This window comes from Cebidichthys violaceus, unplaced genomic scaffold (assembly GCF_023349555.1).
Source record: "Cebidichthys violaceus isolate CVI_PGR_0920_01 unplaced genomic scaffold, fCebVio1.0.p SCAF_29, whole genome shotgun sequence".
Lineage (NCBI taxonomy): Eukaryota > Metazoa > Chordata > Actinopteri > Perciformes > Stichaeidae > Cebidichthys > Cebidichthys violaceus.
Genome location: NW_027176472.1, coordinates 2,591,353 through 2,612,523, shown reverse-complemented (window position 1 = coordinate 2,612,523; position 21,171 = coordinate 2,591,353). Strand labels below are relative to the sequence as shown.

General features: G+C 43.2%; 2 protein-coding genes and 1 long non-coding RNA gene across 3 annotated transcripts; 1 reads left to right on the top strand and 2 right to left on the bottom strand.

The window, feature by feature from the left end:
* Positions 1-514: 514 nt before the first annotated feature.
* LOC137880693 (uncharacterized) lies at positions 515-4,545 on the bottom strand. Its single transcript, XR_011103821.1, has 3 exons — positions 4,438-4,545; positions 2,025-2,158; positions 515-1,311 (listed from the first exon to the last, which is right to left on the bottom strand). It is a non-coding gene; the product is annotated as an uncharacterized lncRNA (long non-coding RNA).
* A 2,643-nt stretch (positions 4,546-7,188) lies between these two features.
* eif6 (eukaryotic translation initiation factor 6) lies at positions 7,189-11,884 on the top strand. The gene is made up of 7 exons (XM_068722297.1): positions 7,189-7,262; positions 9,061-9,200; positions 9,399-9,484; positions 9,731-9,906; positions 10,486-10,662; positions 10,743-10,927; positions 11,442-11,884. Exons 2-7 carry the CDS (start codon positions 9,094-9,096, stop codon positions 11,449-11,451), a joined length of 741 nt encoding a protein of 246 aa, XP_068578398.1. The 5' UTR covers positions 7,189-7,262; positions 9,061-9,093; the 3' UTR covers positions 11,452-11,884.
* Positions 11,885-15,457: 3,573 nt separating this feature from the next.
* LOC137880612 (microtubule-associated proteins 1A/1B light chain 3A-like) lies at positions 15,458-20,095 on the bottom strand. The gene is given in 5 exon segments (XM_068722054.1): positions 15,458-15,499; positions 15,501-15,636; positions 17,222-17,328; positions 18,103-18,158; positions 19,930-20,095. Coding segments are annotated over 5 exon segments (366 nt in total). The 5' UTR covers positions 19,970-20,095; the 3' UTR covers positions 15,458-15,472.
* Between the last annotated feature and the right edge of the window lie 1,076 nt (positions 20,096-21,171).

Below are 21,171 nucleotides of genomic sequence, written 5' to 3'. Positions count from 1 at the left end.
GCACCGGGCCGGTCTGCAGCAGAGTGTGAAGCGGTCGGGATGAGAGTCAGTAAAACAATAACCAGGTTGGGGGTAAGTAAGTAAGTGAGGAAAGTATCTCTTGTTCACCAGTGAAGGTAAAATGGAGCAGGAGCTGGACAGATGCTTCGGTGCAGCGTTGTACCAGACCGTTGTGGTGAAGAGGGAGCTGAGTCGGAAGGCAAAGCTCTCGCATGTTTTGTGTTTATCTGCATTTGGGTCGTCTTTGAACTGTGAAACCTGAACAGGTGCTACATCTGTCAGAGAATACAGATGGTGGCAATGTGTCATAAAGACGACCATAAGCAGATGTCAACACACACTTTTGTAAATGAGGCTTTTACAGAAATAGTCAACATGTTTGTTAGGCCACACAGTCAGTGTGGTTTGGTGGGAAATTTTGAATGTTAAAAATTAATTTGTGAAAATGTATTGTTCAGTAAACACCTTTTAAACACAACTAAAGAGACACAGATATAAAAAAAAACATTTATCATTGCTGTTGAAATAACTATATTTATTATATTTAAGAAGGAACAATGCACATACATTAACATGAGCAGAACTGTACTTCATACTTTATGTTCAGAACTTCATTCTCATGGCAAAGGATGCACTACTTCAGCATTTATGCACAAGTTCTTGAACGCTCTGTTTCTTATAAACAGTGAATCTTTATCTCATCTCCATTCTTTACCTGCTCAGTTTATTTCATTCATTGATCAGATCAGAGAAGACTGATGCTCAAAACAGATTTATTGTCCACCTCATTCCCAGAACAAGTTATTTCTTTCACTGAGTCAGCATTTGCAGAAATGATCAAAATACTTCAGGTGTTTTCTCTTTTCGTAGAACAGAAGTCGTCACAACGTTTGACTTTTTGTGAAATGCACTTAGTTGCTTTCTCTCCAAGAATTACAACAATTCTCGTCTGTATGGTAAATATGAAGCCGCTTAGCTTAGCTTAGCTTAGCATAAAGACTGAAAATAGAGGTAAACAGCTAGCCTGGCTCCGACCTAAAGTGACAAAATCCACCGACCCAAACCTCTAAAGCTCACTGATTGACATGTTGTATGTCGTTTGTTACACCTGGAAAATGGGAATTGGCGTTTTTTACATTTGGTGTAACGATGCTGTAAATACGTGGGATTTCATCCAGTCCATGAATCTTCTGTTTCACTAACACGTCGAACCAGGACCAGTTTAGTACCAGTTGGTGCACGCGATCATGAAACACATGTTGTCCACCTTCCTGTTTCCCATCTTGCACTGGGGCAGCTCTCCAGGTGTGTCTGTGGGAGGGAAAGGCATTAACCAAAAACAATATTAAGTGTCTGTTAAGTCTGTTAATGGTGATTGAGCTCATGCTCCACTGAGGGAAGCTCTTACATTTGCAATATAAAGAACTGGATGTCTGTGGAGACAATCCAAGACAAGACGTAGGTTGGATCCCTGGGAAGTGAGATCCAAAAACACACCTGAAACTACCGCTTATCGCCACAGGTGCCGCCAAAAAGAACGAAACGGAGATCTTACGATCTTAAATTATGCAACAGATTCTGAATGGATATCTTTGTCTCTGCAAACTTGTATATGTTGAATGTTAATTTTGTACAAATACTCAGGCCCTTTACTTAAGTAAAAGTACCAATGCAAAAATATTCAATTACAAATGAATGTCCTTCATTAAAATTGAGGTATTAGCAGCTAAACATATGACAAATATAAGTACTCATTCTGCAGTAAAACAGTCATAATCTATCTGACATCTTAAATGTAGTCCAGATGTTCCCAACCCGTTTGGAACAATTTATAATCTTTGCTTTTTGTAATGAAATACTGGATAATTGAACAGTTAGAAAATGTCTTTTTCGTTTGAGAGACATCTGAAGTATCTGAAACATAACAAGGGCCAAGTAGAAAATGTTCTTTAGGGAGTCAGAAGCCCAAAATGTTCAGAACCACTGATTTAATCTTAAAACAATATATTTTATTATCTTATTACCAGAAGCAGCAGATTCTGAGCCGCCGGTCTGGTCAGCTTCTTGATGTTTTTCAGCCTCCTCTTCTTTCTCCTCAGACGTCGTCTCATGGCTCTGATCTCCTCCCATCATCACAGTCACCGACACAGCAGGTCACCTAAACAACACACAGTATACAGTACAGTAGGTCCATATCGACTGGTTTGAATAGTTTAAATAGGCGGTAGTTTAATAATAAAGTCCCACCTACACGTGAACGGGTTACTGAACGGGTCGACAGAGCTTCTGTTTGATGTTACTGCAAATATTTATTATTGTGACGTCACAAAGAGACGCAGAACTACTACAAAGAGACGCAAATCTACTACAAAGAGACGCAAAACTACTACAAAGAGATGCAAAACTACTACAAAGTGATGCAAAACGACTACAAAGTGACGCAAAATGACTACAAAGAGATGAAAAACTACTACAAAGAGATGCAAAACTACTACAAAGAGACGCAAAACTACTACAAAGAGACACAAAACGACTACAAAGAGACGCAAAACTACTACAAAGAGATGCAAAACTACTACAAAGAGACACAAAATGACTACAAAGTGACGCAAAACAACTACAAAGAGACGCAAAACTACTACAAAGTGACGCAAAATGACTACAAAGAGACGCAAAACTACTACAAAGAGACGCAAAACTACTACAAAGAGACACAAAACGACTACAAAGAGACGCAAAACGACTACAAAGAGATGCAAAACTACTACAAAGAGACGCAAAACGACTACAAAAAGATGCAAAACCAAAAATATGTCCCTTTAAATCTGTGGCTCTTGTTCTTATGGAAGTGTGGGGGTCCCTTACATATCTGTGCCCAGGGGCCTATTGTCTCATAATCTGTCCATTAACATTTAGTGGAACTCCACTGAGACTGGTTCGCATAGAGGATCGGGACTACATTGAGACTGGTTCACATAGAGGAGGTGTGATGTCTTTATGGTCCATAATTCATTATGTGAATCCTTTGGTCTCCGGTCCAGGACACGTGAAACTAGAGGCTGCTGGGACGTTTCTGTCATTCTGCAACTAAACAGGAACAAAATGCTGCTGAATATTTTGACACTCTAGACTGACAGAAGGAGAAAGTAACCAGCGTGTGTCGAATAATGTCCGGCAGTAACAGCGACAGATTAACGGATTCACAGACGAGTCACGACGTTGAGCTTCTCCGGACAGCAGAGCGCTAACTTGTTTCACATAGAAGTTGATCGTGGCTTTAACTTTTAATCCAGACCTAAATATGACATCAGAGGGATGAAATACAGAAGAAATATTAAACACTCTTTACTACGCGTTGATCCACACACACACACACACACACACACACACACACACACATGCTTCATTCATGAATCCAAGAGCATCTCCATCAGCATTCAGAGCAGTCACCTCACTTCTCCTACGCTAAATATAGCTCTCTCTCTGTGTCTCTCTCTCTCTCTCTCTCTCTCTCTCTCTCTCTGCCTGTCTCTCTCTCTGTCTGTCTCTCTCTCTCTGTCTGTCTCTCTCTGTGTCTGTCTGTCTCTCTCTGTGTGTGTCTCTCTCTCTGTCTGTCTCTCTCTGTCTGTCTCTCTCTGTGTCTGTCTGTCTCTCTCTGTGTGTGTGTCTCTCTCTCTCTCTCTCTCTCTCTCTCTCTCTCTCTCTCTCTCTCTCTCTCTCTCTCTCTCTCTCTCTCTCTCTCGCTGCCCTTAACTAAACCTAATCTGTCTTTTTAAGGACTCAACATGTGATCCTCGGTGCGCAGCTGCAGGCTTCGTCCTCATCTTTCCCTCTCTGCTTGTGTGACTTGACAGCTCAGGGTTGGTGGCTCGATTCCCACTGGAGACCACTCCACCGCACGCACACACACCCACACACACCTTTTTGCTCCTATTTCACTGCGGTTAATGAAAACACCTTTTGGCATGAATAGAGTTCACCCCAGTGGGATCTAATTAAGACAAATAATCTCTCACCAGCAGATTAATTACAGCCTATCTGCACTATTGATTCCACGGAAGTGGGAGTGAGTTTATTCTTCCTCCGCTTTAAGGGAATGTGCATCACTAAATCAGGACTGCTGTTATCAGCTGGGAGACAGAAGACCTGCACCGCATGTAATAAAACCTGATTCACAGCGGACGTAAACCTGCAGCCTTTAATGGGGGGAACAGCACCTAAACTACTTTATAGTGCAGTGCAATCTATTCCATATCTCATCACAAGAAGCTTTGTTTTGTTAATGATGTATTGTATTATTCATGTGTGTTAGTGTGAACATTGTTTACAGCACTGAGAGCTCCGCCTACACTATAAATAGATATAAATATATATATATATTTAGAGAGAGAGAGAGGTGTGAGCTGCTGCCGGTGACATGAATTAATTGTAGCCCACCTATTCCTCAGAGACCCCCGTCCGTCTCCGTCAGGCCGCCGGTTCCGATTAGTTTGCGTGTTTCCAGGCAGAGAATCCCGTCCGACGTGTCTGTGCAGCGGGCTGACTCCAAAGATCGTCTACAGAGGAGAGGAGCGATCACTCCGCGCGTTATATAGCGGTCGATTCGCAACTATGTTGCTGTGGTGGAGGAGGAGCGTCTTTAATGTATATAAAGCGACGTTAACCATTCCATATGTCCACCATTGCACTATTGTCTTACCTCCGGTTCTTTAAGGTGAAGCCAAAGCTTCACGTGTTAAAGCTGCATTCTCTCTAGTGTCCACCAGGGGGCGACTCCTCTGGTTGTATAGAAGTCTAGTCTAAAATGACTCTACTTCTCTCTTGATTTATTCCCTCAGTAAACATTGTAAACATGAGTTTATGGTCTCAATCTCTAGTTTACAGTCTTCTTCAATACAGCATGATGTTCATTTAGTACATTATGCTCCATTTAGAGTCAAACCATAAAGCAGGGGACGCTTTAGGGGCGGGGCTACACAGTAATTGACAGGTCTCTCTACCAGAGACGTATACGGCGTCTCTACGTCACTCCTCCTCAGTCCACATATGGTCACTTCCTGTTCACTGGTTGCAAAAACAAACCAAGATGGCGACGACCATAACGCCGAACTGGAGGCTTCATAACATCAGTCTACAAACCAATGAGTGACGTCATGACGACTACGTCTAGTGTGTAGGATCTGACTCCATCTAGTGTTGAGGTTTCAGATTGCAACCATCTCCTGTGTGTCCTTTTAATATTTTCATATTTTACCTTTGTCCAGCTTTGCTAGCTGTATTATGACTTCTGTGTATTGAGAGAAAACAGAGACATGTTCCTTGTGTGGGGTTGAGTCAGGAGAAAACATGACGCCTGTCACTGACGCTGAGGCATAAAAACACTTCCAATCAATCATAAATGTCCCGTTTGAAGCTGCTTGTCTGAGTAAATATTCGACTTTTATCAGTTGCAGACTTCTAACCAGTTAGCATGATGGCTAACTGAGCTAAATGATTTGTGTTTGACATTATACATCTGCTAATAATGTGTTAATAATCTAAACTTTAGGCATTTAAAAGAAAAATAAATGACAGACGTTGAAACGTGAGCTGACAGAAATAAGGAGGAGTGAGACCTCCTCTCCTCTCTGACACTCTGACGCTCTTTGTCTCCTCCCCCCCCCGTGACGTCACGCAGGTGGCGAGCTAATGGAAGTGTCAACAAACAAGGACGTCACGCGGGAGCGGCCGCCGTGATTGGCTGAGAGGGGCCTATTCTCACCCCGGCGCTGCGCGAGGGGGACCGGGAGGAGCACGAGGAGCCGCGCTCGCGCTCTCAGTTGCCATGCAGGTTTTTCACAGAAGAAGAAGAAGAAGAAGAAGAGAGGTCGGTCTTCTTTTAAGTGCACCCTTTCACGTGCACGCTGACACGCGCGGGCACACGCACGCTGAGCATCGGGAAAAACATCAGTTGTGAAGCGGCAGAAGAGGCTTTAAACACGTGCATTAAGATAACATTATGAAACTACAAATGATGCATCATACAGTTCAGACTGATGACTTGTGTGTAATAATTAATAATTGTCAAAAATGCATTCATAAACATACTTGGCCAACAAAGCTGATTGTGAATAGAATATAACAGAATCAAATATTGCATTATAGATCTATGAATCAATTAAATGGATACATGTCATTGTCTAAATGAATGAATTATATATTATATATATATATATATATATATATATATATATATATATATATATATATATAATATTCATCTTCCCAGAGTCTATATGGACTCATATATGTGAAATTACAATGTAAGTGGATCTTAAATTATGACGTTTGTTCTTCTTTTAGTTTCTAACAATCTGATATTTTAATATTTGGTGAATTATTTGTTTTAGAACCTAAATTAAGATTTTTATATTTTGATCGAAAGTATCGTTTAAAACGGTCAAAATGAATTTGAATACAAAAATGAAAGAACACTTAAAGTAAACTCTTCACTTTGTCTTCATAAAGGACGTTTGAACATACTGACTGCTCTCAATACACTTAAACATAAATAGACATAACAGTACAATATATGTACAGTATGTGTAAACAATATGTAAAAAGCACCAATGACCAACAGCATAAGCAACAGAGTCTATATGTCAAACAGTTAACTCAAAGAATATACGTTATAGTTGCTGTTTTACTATTATTTTTACTGCTTTAATACAAAATAAAACGTGTTGGCTTGAAGTGTGATGTTTTTGCTCTGTCACTATAATATTTCCTGAGAAAATAAACATTTGAATGACAAATAACATTTATAATGAATCATGTTCTCAAAATCAAAACACAGAGAAGTTCAGTGCTGGTGTCAAAAATAACAACAATAATAATAATAATAATAAAAACATTTAATATACAAACATTACAGACGTGTACTCAACATAATGGTACAGAGAAAAACGAAAATTAATTAAAATTAATTGATTAAAAAAATATTAATTACAAAAATAGAATTGGGATAAATAAACTTTAATAATATAAAACCAGAAAAATATTGTTCTTGAAAGAGTTCACCATTTTATTTATGTATTTATACGTTAATATAATATAAATAATATAAATTCACATTAAACTCGTCACTCTGGCCGGATTGTTTTTCATAACCACGTGCTGCGTCCTACGTCACCACGTCTTACGTCACCACGTTGACCCAGAAGCGGAAGTGAACACGTGTGGTTGAAGAGAATCATCACGCATGTTGAGAGGATCGTATTCAGGTAATTGTATCTTTATATCTATATATATATATATATAGTATATCATATATAGTATATACTAGTACCTCTAACTACCTGAAGTTATGTTGGACATCACGGTGTCTTAAGAGTAACATTTGTGTTCGTTAAAACATGTTTTCGTCTCTGGCTGCTAAACGATAAACTTCTGAAAGCTAACCAGCTAACCACAGCTAACCAGCTAGCATCGGTAGTCACAGCCGCTAAACTCGTATATTATTTAAGTAATTATCTATATGACGTCATTACCAGCAGCTCGTGACTGTGAACAAGTCTCGGTGTTTTTATACAATGTGACACGTTTTCCTCTCTGGCTGTAAACGATGAACTTCTGAAAGCTAACCATAGCTAACCAGCTAGCATCGGTAGTCACAGCCGTTAAACTCGTAACTGTATTTAATTAACACTAACATATATGACGTCATCACCAGCAGCTCGTGACTGTGAACAAGTCTCGGTGTTTTTATACAATGTGACACGTTTTCCTCTCCGGCTGTTAAACGTGAAAACTTCTGAAAGCTAACCAGCTAGCCGGCTAGCATCGGTAGTCCAGCTCAACTGTCACTGGCGTTGAACTCTTAGTGTTAATTAAATATAACTTATATGACGTGACTACAGCAGCTCGTGACCGTGATCACGTCGACGTGCACTAACGTTAATGTGACTGAAGGAAACGCATCATGACGATGAGATATTGTGTGGTAGTGATAATATTACACGATGAGTACATAGACACTCTCTCAGAGTAGGAGGTCAGAAGACACTCGATGCTCATGGGTCGGTCACGATCAGCGGTTCGACTCCAACAGGGTCCATGTTTCTATGTTTATGTCCCCAATGATGTATAACTAATGGTATGATCGTAATGGACACCGACACCGACCACCAACTCTGTCATTCACTATGTGTCCTCACTCTGGTCCTCGTTATGTGTCCTCACTCTGGTCCTCGCTATGTGTTCTCTTTATGTGTCCTCACTCTGGTCCTCGCTATGTGTCCTCACTCTGGTCCTCGCTATGTGTCCTCACTCTGGTCCTCGCTATGTGTCCTCACTCTGGTCCTCGTTATGTGTCCTCACTCTGGTCCTCGTTATGTGTCCTCACTCTGGTCCTCGTTATGTGTCCTCACTCTGGTCCTCGTTATGTGTTCTCACTCTGGTCCTCGCTATGTGTCCTCACTCTGGTCCTCGCTATGTGTCCTCACTCTGGTCCTCGTTATGTGTCCTCACTCTGGTTCTCGCTATGTGTCCTCACTCTGGTCCTCGTTATGTGGCCTCGCTATGTGTCCTCACTCTGGTCCTCGTTATGTGTCCTCGCTATGTGTCCTCACTCTGGTTCTCGCTATGTGTCCTCACTCTGGTCCTCGTTATGTGTCCTCACTCTGGTTCTCGCTATGTGTCCTCACTCTGGTCCTCGTTATGTGTCTTCACTCTGGTCCTCGCTATGTGTCCTCGTTGTGTGTCTTCACTCTGGTCCTCGCTATGTGTCCTTGTTCTGTGTCCTCAGCATCTCATCCACAGCCTCATGAACGAGTGAATCTTCCAGTAAACGGTTCCGTTTATATTGAGCGAGGAAGTGATCGACATGTTTGTTTCCTGTTTATTTGACGTGGGTCCTGAAGGCCACTCCCCCTCCCATCTGTCTCACACACTGGAACATAAACCAGTTAAACACACAGCGGCTCAAACACCACAGCTGCTAAACTTATATGCGTATATTATGTAATTAACACGAACATATATAACATATATAACACATCTGTGTTGTTGTTGTTGTTCCAGGATCACAAGCTAACCCTCCTCCTCTTCGTCATCATGGCCGTCAGAGCATCGTTTGAGAAAAACAACGAGATCGGCTGCTTCGCCAAACTCACCAACACGTACTGTCTGGTGGCGGTCGGCGGCTCTGAGAACTTCTACAGGTGAGCACCGTCTCACTACAGGAAGCTAGCTTGAGATCGGGAGGCTAACGTTAGCAGGGAGGCTAAAATTAGCTTCAGCGGCCGTGATGTCATCAAAGATCAACCTGTGCAGTGGAGCTTTGTAGTGTTTATATTCTGACAGAACAAGAGGTGTGTGTGTGTGTGTGTGTGTGTGTGTGTGTGTGTGTGTGTGTGCAGTGTGTTCGAGGGGGAGCTGTCAGAAACCATCCCGGTGGTTCACGCTTCCATCGCAGGCTGTCGCATCATCGGGAGGATGTGTGTGGGTGAGTAGTGATGTCACACACACACACACACACACACACACTAATTAGAACACATCGATCCTTTACAACAACACCTTTCTTCCATCTCTCCTTTCCTCGTCTTCTCATCCAACGGGAGCTAATAACGTGACAGTATATCCACCCTGACGTGTGTGTGTGTGTGTGTGTGTGTGTGTGTGTGTGTGTGTGTGTGTGTGTGTGTGTGTGTGTGTGTGTGTGTGTGTGCGTGTGCGTGCTCCTCCTCAGGTAACCGTCACGGCCTCATGGTGCCCAACAACACGACGGACCAGGAGCTGCAGCACATCAAGAACTGTCTCCCAGACGCCGTGAGGATCCAGAGGGTGGAGGAGAGGCTGTCTGCTCTCGGCAACGTCATCGCCTGCAACGACTACGTGGCTCTGGTCCACCCCGACCTCGACCGGGTGAGAGAGACACACACACACACACACACACACACACACACACACACACACACACACACTGTTATAGTAAGTTATCTGTGTAGTCAGAGTCTGAACTAGCGATGGGTGTCAAACCATTTTATCAACACTAGTACTCTAATAATCTATACTCTTATTGGTTCAGATCCTTATTAAAACTCTCTCTCTCTCGCTCTCTCTCTCTCTGTCTCTGTCTCTCGCTCACTCTCTCTCTCTCGCTCTCTCTCTGTCTCTCTCTCGCTCTCTGACTCTCTCTCTCTCTCTCTCTCTCTCTCTCTGTGTCTCGCTCTCTGTCTCTCGCTCTCTGTCTCTCGCTCGCTCTCGCTCTCTCTCTCTCTCACTCTCTCTCTCTCTCTCTCTCTCTGTGTCTCGCTCTCTGTCTCTCGCTCTCTGTCTCTCGCTCTCTGTCTCTCGCTCGCTCTCGCTCTCTGTCTCTCGCTCTCTCTCTCACTCTCACTCTCTCTCTGTCTTTCTGTCTATGTCTCTCGCTCTCTCTCTCTCTCTCTCTCTGGTCTCTCTCTCTCTCTCTCTCTCTCTCTCTCCCCCCCCCTCCCCTCTCAGGAGACGGAGGAGATCCTCGCTGACACCATGAAGGTGGAGGTCTTCCGTCAGACGGTGGCTGAGCAGGTCCTGGTCGGCTCCTACAGCGCGTTCAGCAACCAGGGCGGCCTGGTCCACCCGAAGACGTCCATAGAGGACCAGGACGAGCTGTCCTCTCTGCTGCAGGTCCCCCTGGTGGTGAGTTAACGATCCACCAGTCGGAGTGAAGCTTAAGAGGCTTCGCGTAAACGTAAACGAACATGTGACTTCCTGTCCAGGCCGGCACGGTGAACCGGGGCAGCGAGGTCATCGCCGGTGGGATGGTGGTCAACGACTGGTGCGCGTTCTGCGGCCTGGACACCACCAGCACCGAGCTGTCCGTCATCGAGAGCGTCTTCAGGCTCAGCGACTCGGCCCAGCCGTCCGCCATCGCCACCAGCATGAGGGACTCTCTGATCGACAGGTGAGACGCTCCTCTTCATCATCATCCTCCTCCTCCTCCTCTTCATCGGTCACACCTGGAGACACACAGAGAGTCTCTACTTCCTGTTTTACACGCAGGAGAGATTGTAACAGTCAACAGCTGTGGGACAGACTGACTCATTAACACTTCATCACACACACACACACACACACACACACACACACACACACTTCCATCTGTTCACTTGTTTTGTTTTTTACTAAAGTTACGTCTCACTAGACAAGTCTTCTTCAATACAGCATGATGGTCATTTAGTACATTATGCTCCATTTAGAGTCAAACAGACCATAAAGCAGGGGATGATTTAGGGGGCGGGGCTACACACTGATTGACAGGTCTCTACCAGAGACGTGTACGGCGTCTCTACGTCGCTCCTCCTCAGTCCAGATATGGTCACTTCCTGTTCGTCGGCCGTGTTCCCCTTCTTCACAGACTCTATGGCTTCAGTGATTTTAAACGTCTCTCTCTCTCTCTCTCTTCTGTTTCTCGTCAGCATGGCGTAAAAAGCGCCTCGTCAGCAGTTTCCCTGAAGATCTCTGCCGAGGACCGGACGGCCTCACGATCCGCCGCACCTCGTTCCTCTGCAGACGTCTCCCTCCACCGCTCCCACCTTCTACCTGTTCTGTTCTGTTTGTTCTGTCTGAAGACGTTTCTTTAAAGGAGCGACGTATTAATCTCTCTGAGGATCTGATGCTTTTAACCAGACGGGTAGAAATGAGAAGGATGAAACTAACGTGAAATTAGAAATCACATTTATTTCTGTGCCAACGTCACCGTGAACGTCTTGACTCAAAGACGTGACATCAGACACAGTCAGGACTCTACTGTCGGATGTTGGAGACGCTTCATGAAGTCCTCTCAGGTCGACTGACGTCTGTCTGTGAAGCAGCAGGACGTCTTCGTCTGTCCTGTAAAATAAAATCACTCTCCTTTTTATCTGGTTGTGTTCTTTGAGCTTCACAATGAGTCAGTGTCGTACTTATATGTACTTATATGAGGTACTTATATGAGGTACTTGTATTCATGCTGCTTCACATTCCTCTGCTATACTTCAGGAGATGTTGTTGTTGTTTATTCAGCAGCTACAGCTACTGTTCAGTTTTAGATTTACATTAAAACATAAACTAATAAAATATCACATTTATGAACAGTTGGACTTCCTCTAAACTTTTATTTTGAAGAATCTCATAAATGTTTAGTTTTATCTTTTAAACGTATCGAGAGTTTTACAGAGAAACAGTTTGGTTTCTATTAAAGAAACAAAAGCTTGTTTTTCTTTTATCAACATTTGATTATTATATTTAATACACGAGTCTTTGATGATAGATTCAGTTCATGTTGAGTTCAGATTTGTCTCTGATTCCTCAATTGTTTGTATTGATTCTTAATCTAACTGTAGAACTGAACATTTTTACGTTTCTGTACTACATATATAACATATAGTACATTTATTATTACATGTAGTATTACATATATTACATGTATTATTACTTTTATTACTACATATATTAATAAATGTATTATTACATATATTATTAAATGTATTATTACATATATTATTAAATGTATTATTACATTTATTATTACATATATTATTAAATGTATTATTACTTTTATTACTACATATATTAATAAATGTATTACATTTATTATTACATATATTATTAAATGTATTATATATATTATTACATGTATTATTACATATATTATAGATGAGCTTCCTTCTGATCTGATGACTACATCGATCAGCAGCTTCACTTTCTGTTCATCGTTCATTTGTTCCTCGTTCTGTTTTAAACTCTTTCATCTCTTCTGGTGACCCTCTGGAGGGGCCGACCCTTATGTTGGGACCCTCTGGAGGGGCCCGACCCTTATGTTGGGACCCTCTGGAGGGGCCGACCCTTATGTTGGGACCCTCTGGAGGGGCCCGACCCTTATGTTGAGACCCTCTGGAGGGGCCCGACCCTTATGTTGGGACCCTCTGGAGGGGCCCGACCCTTATGTTGGGACCCTCTGGAGGGGCCGACCCTTATGTTGGGACCCTCTGGAGGGGCCCGACCCTTATGTTGAGACCCTCTGGAGGGGCCCGACCCTTATGTTGGGACCCTCTGGACTAAACTCTCTGCCTGTATATAAAGTACTTCATATATAATATATATAATAACATATCAGTGACTTTTACTTAAACTTGGTTTTAGACTGTAACTAGTCATGAAGTATTGCTACATAATGATATGGAAACCCTCAGTAGTGATGTGTGGAGGCCTGCAGTGCCCCCTGCTGGTAGACACACAACATTATTTAATAAAGAGACAAAAAACACATTTTAAAGGCAACTTTTTTCATTTATTGGCAAATTGTTGGACAGCGGTTGCATCAAAGCGTTTCTGTACAGGATGTGAGGAAGCCTAGAGGACTACAGCTCGATTATACCATCGTTTAGACGCACTTCTTCAACATACACTTATTTTCAGTTTTTGGTTTCGGGAAACATCGAAAATGACTTTTTTTTCTTTTCTTTGTTTTCTAAATCAAATGATACAATTATATCTGTTGCGTAAAAATCAATAAACGTTAATACAAAAGAAAATGAAAGTAAAGACATGCAGGTTTGTAGTGCATCACTTTGTGTCTATAAAGTCTCAAATGAAGGCAGACGAACACAGAGGAGCCGATACAATAAAAGATTGTTATATAGAGACAGTCATGATTCCTAAAAAAAAAAATTCTATGCCAACTCTTTTTTTATATTTGTATTAATTTATGTGCAAAAGAAGCTCATTCATTTCAGACATTAAATACAGTTTTTAATCATGTCTAATGTTAACGTGACGTTTTATTACAAGCTGTGCAACATGAGGAGGAGGAGGCGGAGTCATCTCACGGTGGACCAATCACACGAGAGCAGCCGGGGAAATTAAAAATTAAAAAAAACAAAACGCTTCACTGGGATTAGATGACTTCCTGTCCTCCACGTTGAAGACATCGTGTCCTCCGGTGACAGTGATCCTCACCAACAGTGTCAGAGTCACCATGTGTTTCTAATGCTACTCTTAAAGGGCCAGCGTAAAGGGCCAGCGTCAACGATCGGAAATCTTCAGACTTAAAAGGGACATTTTCGTGGTCCTACTTTCACTGAAACATTTATAAATTTAAAATGAGAACATTAAAGTTTGCTTTATCTGAACACAATCCACAGAAACACTAACCGTTCTTATTATCAGGTGATAGACCTAGGTCCCATAATAATCCCTAAATCCTTCACGCTGGCCCTTTAGAAAAACCAAGCAAGCGTCTGTCGTGTTTCCACCTTCTAAAATCTACTGGACGGGCCTTTGAACCGGCTTCACCTGATTGGTTTATGACATTAAATGTAGGCGTGGTTAAATGTCGGGGTGTGTGTGTGTGTGTGTGTGTGTGTGTGTGTGTGTGTGGGTGTGGGGGGGGGGGGGGGGGGGGGGGGGGGGGGGGGGGGGGGGGGGGGCTTTGTTGGTGGCGGGGTGATTTGTGCTGACGGGGCAAAAAGACTTCAGTCTGTTAGCATGCTGTTGACCTGCTGTGGTTAGTGATGCTAATGCTAATGCTAACTTCCTTTCTGTGACGGAGCGGTTGAGTTACTTGGGGGGGGGGGTGTAGTGTGTGAAGGTGGTGAGAGGGTGAATATTGCACATGTAAAATTACTGTTACTTTCAGAGTATTACAGTCATTTTTTTGTTAGCCTGACTGTTAGCTTCTGTGCTAACGTCAAGCTAACGGTGATTCAAACAAACTGAGAACGAGGCGACGGATACACAAACTAAAAGAGGATTGATTACAAAATAAAAGTACAATGTGAGTTAAAAACGACAATCACTACCGACCGACCGTCTGGCTTTGAACTACTGCTGCTGTTAGACAATAAAGATATCGGTGACATCATCAGCTTCTCATGACATCACCGGACCTCTTGACCTGGTTTCAAGTTTAGCTTCGTCTAACACACACACACACACACACACACACACACACAGACACACAGACACACACACACACACACACAGACACACAGACACACCCACACACCACACACACACACCACACATATATGTCTGTTTTTTGTTTGTTTTTTAAGCATGAAAATGTATTTTACTCTCCGGTTTTTGTCAAACTCTCCCATTGGTTGGTTTTATCCCACCATATTTTTTTCAAAATAAGAGTCTGCGTGGGACCAAAGAAGAGAGAGAGGAGAGAAAATCAGGTATGAAGTCTGACTTCTACACGGTGAGGACAGAAGAGAGACTCACACGGGACGTCCTGTGGGTTAATAGTGTTGTACTGACCAATAAGAAGAGGGGGCGGGACTACAGCGAGAGAGGGGGAGGAGTCACATGACAGGGTGCTGCTACTTGGGCCTGCAATGCAACAGGATGGTGGAGTTTGGGTCCACCGTCTACCTCTCTCTCTCTCTTTTCTCTCCTCTCCTCTCCTCTCCTCCCAGCACCTGAAGATGCCCCCGCCCACTCCCCCCCCCCTCCACATCCCTCCCTAGCAGCCGAAGGTCTCCTGCGAGGCCGTAGACCATGTAGAGGAAGCCGTCCTCGTCTCTCTCCTGCTCGTAGATCTCAGAGATGGGCGTGGACACGGACACCATGCTGTGCTGGTTGACCAGCAGGAAGAAGGCCTGAGTGGGGTTCAGCTGCAGCCGACGCCTGAGGGGGGGGGGGGGGGGGGGCGGGGGGGGGAGTTCAATTATAATATATAATTAAAATTATTCCCTCTGCTCTTCTTCCCTTCTCCCTCCCATCCCTCCTCCCTCCCTTCTTTCCTTCCTTCCTCCTCCCTCTGCTCTTCCTCCCTCCCTCCCGCTCCTCTTCCTCCCTTCCTCTGCTCTTCCTCCCTCCCTCCCTCCCTCCCTCCGCTCTTCCTCCCTCCCTCGCTCTCCTCTTCCTCCCTCCCTCCCTCTGCTCTTCCTCCCTTTCTCCCTCCGCTCTTCCTCCCTCCCACTCCTTCTTCCTCCCTTCCTCTGCTCTTCCTCCCTCCCTCCCCTCCCTCTGCTCTTCCTCCCTCCCTCCCTCGCTCTCCTCTTCCTCCCTCCCTCCCTCCTCTCCTCTTCCTCCCTCTGCCTCTTCCTCCCTCCCTCCCTCCCCTCGCTCTCCTCTTCCTCCCTCCCTCGCTCTCCTCTTCCTCCCTCCCTCTGCTCTTCCTCCCTCCCTCCCTCTGCTCTTCCTCCCTCCCTCCCTCGCTCTCCTCTTCCTCCCTTCCGGCCCGTGACCAGCCAGTTGCTGGTGGTCCGGCCTCCTTTAGGACAGGAAACCTCTTCAACACGGATCCTTTTTATTGATCTGTAAGATGATCTGACGGGACGTAAAAGGAGCCGCAGAGCTTTACTCTGATATTAATATTAATGTTTTATGGTTTGTAATAATTAATATTAGAAACAGGAACGACAGAACCAACAGAGGCTTATTGTTCATCTTCATTCATAAAACAGAAATGTGTGTCGAAAGACTCTTTGCTTCCTCTTTTCATGTTAATCGTCATTATTAGTCTTTACTCCACACTAATGTAATCTGTTTATATCGCTCCTTCACGTCTGTCTTTCTCTTCTTGTTTATACTGTCTCTGATTTAAGATTAGACTAAATGTCTCTCTGACTCCTCCCACCTCTCCACGCATCCCTAGTGGGAGGAGCCACGGGGCGAGGAGGAGGAGCTACGTTAGCCAAACGGAAAGCCCCTTTGGTGCTCTGTTGTTTTGAGGAAGTGACATCGACAGAATCAAAGACCAATGAGTGAGCAGGGATTAAGAGGGCGTGACCAATAGGAGAGCAGCAGTCTTTCCTCTTCTTCCTGTTTGTGAGCGCAGAGTGAACAATTCTCTGCATGTTCTCTCTGAGAGATGAGCCTTTAGAACTCATGGAACGCCTGAACAGAAGCTGGAGAACAGAACAGAACGTGAGTGTTTGTCCACTAAAACACATCCAGGTGAAGCTTGTCGAGGTTCTCACATCTCACACAGCTTTATCTTTACCATCGTCCACGTTTTAGTGGTGAATGTGGTGAAGATGGAGGCATGAAGAGGTTCTAACCCAGGGAGAACCTTCACCACATCAACACTTAATGTTGGTGTTCCAGCAGTTAAAGCGGATCTGATGATTGAAGCTACATATTTAAAAAAGTCCCCAGCAGAACTTTTTAATACGCAACTTCAGCCAAGAAGACTTGTACCTCATGTGTGTGTGTGTGTGTGTGTGTGTGTGTGTGTGTGTGTGTGTGTGTGTGTGTGTGTGTGTACCTGATGATCTTGACCAGCTCGCTCATGTTCACGTGGTCCGGTACCAGGAACTTGGTTTTGTCCAGAACGGGAAGCTGCTTCTCTCCCTTATATCTCTCGATGATCACCTGCAGCGAACACAACGTTCTGTGAGTCACTTTACTGGACACAAATATATTTATATGTAGAAATATATTTTTCCAACTTAACGAATAGTTTGATATTGTGAGAAGTTGGACGTGAAGATCGACGCCTCTCCGGCGTCTGAGCGGTGAATATGAAGCCGCAGGCGGTTAGCTTAGCCGATTAGCTTAGCATAAGGCTAAGAGGAAACGGTTGGATTAAGAATCCGTCACCCAGGACCTCCTGGAGATCTCGTTCGTTCGTTAGGTGTGTAGCTCTACTTTATCACCCTTTGATAGAACCGGGACGTCTGTTTTGCAGTCTTTATGCTAAGCTAAGCTAACCAGGTGGCTTTATATTTACCGTACACACAGTCTGACTGGTAGTACGATGTATATTTTTTTTGTCCTGTTTACCTGCGTTTTTGCACATTATTATCTGCATATCGTCACCTGTGATGTTCTGACTACGGAGGAACGTTAGCATCTTTATTTTATACTAATGTTCAATAACGTGAAATACATAAACGAGTGCATTAAATGTAATTCATCTCTCCTTTAAGGATCAGCTGATATTATATGAAAGTGCACTTTATTACAGATTAAAACACGGTTTGATAATAAACTGATCTCACAGCTGAGACTAAACACTTTGGCCTCAGTAACAACAGGTCCGTCTCCTCCAGGAGGCTTGACTGCAGCACGTGAACATGAATGTACATTAAATATGAATATTGATCTCCAGCGTCTGTGTTGGAACCAGCAGCAGCGGTAGCTTACGGGGATCTTGTTGGGGTGCTGGTCCCGGATCTGCTGGACCTCTTTGCACCGGTCAGCTGTGGGCGACAAAAGACACAGGAGTCAGAACAGGAAGTGGCAGACCGAACGTTCAGATTAGAGTAATTACATTACCGTCATTTAACAGACGCTTTTTATCCAAAGCGACATACAATTCAGTATCTATCTACACACCGTAGACGCAGCTGCAGGAGACATTGTTGGGGTTAAGTGTCTTGCTCAAGGACACATTGACATGAGACTAGCGGAGCAGGAGCCGGGGGATCGAACCGCCGACCCTCTGATTGAAAAGCGGCCCTGCTCTCCACTTAGCCTCGGTCACCCGTTAATTAACATCGAGTCCACGTTTGTGAGACGATGACGTCGTCGAGACCAGTTAGCCGTCAGTTACGTTTCGGCGGGAACAGACGGGGAGCCATCTTGAATTCAATCTCTCTCTGACTCCTACATCATAATAACTTGAAGTGTTCATTCGTAGTGAATGTCCTCTTGTGGACCCACTTTGCATATCATTTGTTAGTTAACGTCTCCCTTTTCTTCTGCAGCTCTACTCTCCGTATTTCAGAGAAAACATGAGCTGCTTTTCTTTTCATTTTCTTTTTCTTTTTTTTGTGTGGATTTAAATCCGTGGCCGGGTTCAAAGCTCAAGACGGCAGAGAGGAGTGAATGGACTCTTTGTTTTTATGTTAAGGGAGGTTTGTTTCCTCCTTCTTCCCCCGGCTGAGGGAAGCGTCCAAGTGTCGGTTCAGGCTAGATCAAATGTAAAAGATATCACAAATCATATAATCCACTTCTCTTTTCTGGCTTTGCATCAAAACACTCAATGTCCCATCATTTAATCACAACACTGTGTTTGTGTGTCATCACTGTAAACAGGCCCGACGACCCCCCCTCCCCCCCTGTTTACGACATGCTTCTTTGAACCCGTACTACTAGTCAAACTGACCGATCCGACTAGTTAACGGTCGCTCTGGTTTGAAGTGTTTCTTTTGTTACGCAACACCATGGTGGATGTGTGTCAGTGTGACACAGAGAGGGGAACCAGGTCAACAGACCCAGTACTGGTCTAGGTGATCACAATGAAACCGTTATATGATCATCTGTGGTGTGTAAGACTGTGCATAAGCAGGTTATAACCAAACAACAACAACAACAACAACAACAACAACAACAACAACAACAACACATTCGTATCCCTCGTTTCTGTGAATAAGCAGATTATGCAACAGAGAGCTCTGAGCTCCTGCTTCACAGCAGAAGGGCCCGTCGGTCCAGCATCAGGTTTCGACATGAATCGGTGAACACGTGTTCTGAGATAATGTGTCAGCACAAGTTGTTTTCCTTTTTAAGGCGAACACTTCATGTTTGCTGCTAGCGTAGCATAGCCCAGCTAGCTTAGCCAGAACAAGGCTGGTTCTGGCCTTTGGTAGCTCCGAGGCTTGCCAGGCTAACGTGACAGTGACCCAGAAGGCTTTGAGACGCCAGCAGCCCGAAGAGACCAACAACAGCACAACAAATACTGTCGTTTTATCTTAGATTTAACACAGTTTAGCACCAATAAAAACTACTCTTCTCTAAACGTGACTTCTTCAGCTTCTGTCCCATGTTGTTAACAATCTGAGCTATACAAAAAACATAGCTTTTAAAAAAAAGAAGCTACCAACGGCTACAACAAACACGTAAACACCGCGTAACTACACTTGTCAACAGACGTGCTAGGTGGCTAGCAGGCCGGCTAACTACCTAGCATGCTACCTAGCCTAGCCAGCTTAAAACAAAACGCCGCCTCTGAGGTGGTTTTTTTCTTACCGAATGTCCTCCTTTGTTTGAAGGGTCTGTCGGACGGCATCTCTGTCGGCGTTATTACACAGTTATAAACTAACTGATTGTGCAGTAGAACTGCTTTATAACGGTCTGTTGAGTGTCTCTGGTCGTCTGTCTCTCCCTCTCTCTCTCTGGTCTCAGTCTGAAGCTCCGGAACAAACAAAGCGAAGTAAAAAACCGAGGCGCTGACGTCATCCGCTGGATTTAAAGGGGCCGTTCGCCAATTCGTGTCTGAGCGTCTGTATTACACCTTTATTAACACTGTCACTTTAATTACGGTAGTTTGACCATTGACGCTATAACATCATGTTTAGGTATTTCATATAAAGGCAATTACAAAAACATCCAAATATACAAACATGTACTCACATAATGGTACAGAGAAATAAAAACATTAATTTAAATAACGTCAAATTATAATAATAATGACAATAATCATAATTATTATTATATTAATAATGAGTATACAAAAACGGAATAGGGAAGAATATACTTTAATAATACAACATAATAATATTTTTTAAAAAGTATGAAAGTCTTAAAATAATATTTAAATTTGCATAAATATCTAGTGAAATTGAGGGTTTACTTTTTATGTATATTTATCAGTAAGTGCCTTTGAAAAAATAAATATTATGATTGATATTATTATCATGTTTAAAATATATATTTTTACACTCAATTTTGATTTTTTTATTATTTTAACACAATATTTGATGTTTCATTCAAGTCCAAAAAGTAACTGAATGTATTCAATAATAGAATAAATGCATTAAAGATTCTGGTTCATTATTGCAAAAAATACATTTGTTTTCAACATCTGAGAATTTATAGAAATGGAGATTTGTTGGATATATATATTTAGTAAAATGTTAACGTGGACTTTGGTCTCATTGGCCCTTCAGTGATGAGTCATTCTGTGCCGACAGGAAATGATGCAATACTTCTGTCCACAGTTGTCGAACCTGTTGTTGTTGTTGTTGTTGTAAAATAACGCTGATGCTGCGTTTCTGCTTTTATAGCTGAACTTTGACACGTCTTGTGTTTTTTATCACTTTATGGGAATTGTTTTTACAATAGATACAGTGTGCATATTTCATAACATTTATATATTTATGTTCTGAATGTTTCTACTTGTTTCTTGACTTTTACAGTACTTTATTTTCTCATTATGTACGGAGCGTTTCAGCCTCTTTTAGCTCATTGTTTTGGTCATTTTGAATCTCT

What these genes read in the sequence shown, in the direction of transcription:
- eif6 (XM_068722297.1), top strand. Translation starts at nt 9,094, where the DNA reads ATGGCCGTCAGAGCATCGTTTGAGAAAAACAACGAGATCGGCTGCTTC. An exon ending in TCCACCCCGACCTCGACCGG is followed by an intron (nt 9,907 to 10,485) that starts GTGAGAGAGACA and finishes CTCCCCTCTCAG; the next exon opens with GAGACGGAGGAGATCCTCGC. An exon ending in TGCTGCAGGTCCCCCTGGTG is followed by an intron (nt 10,663 to 10,742) that starts GTGAGTTAACGA and finishes CTTCCTGTCCAG; the next exon opens with GCCGGCACGGTGAACCGGGG.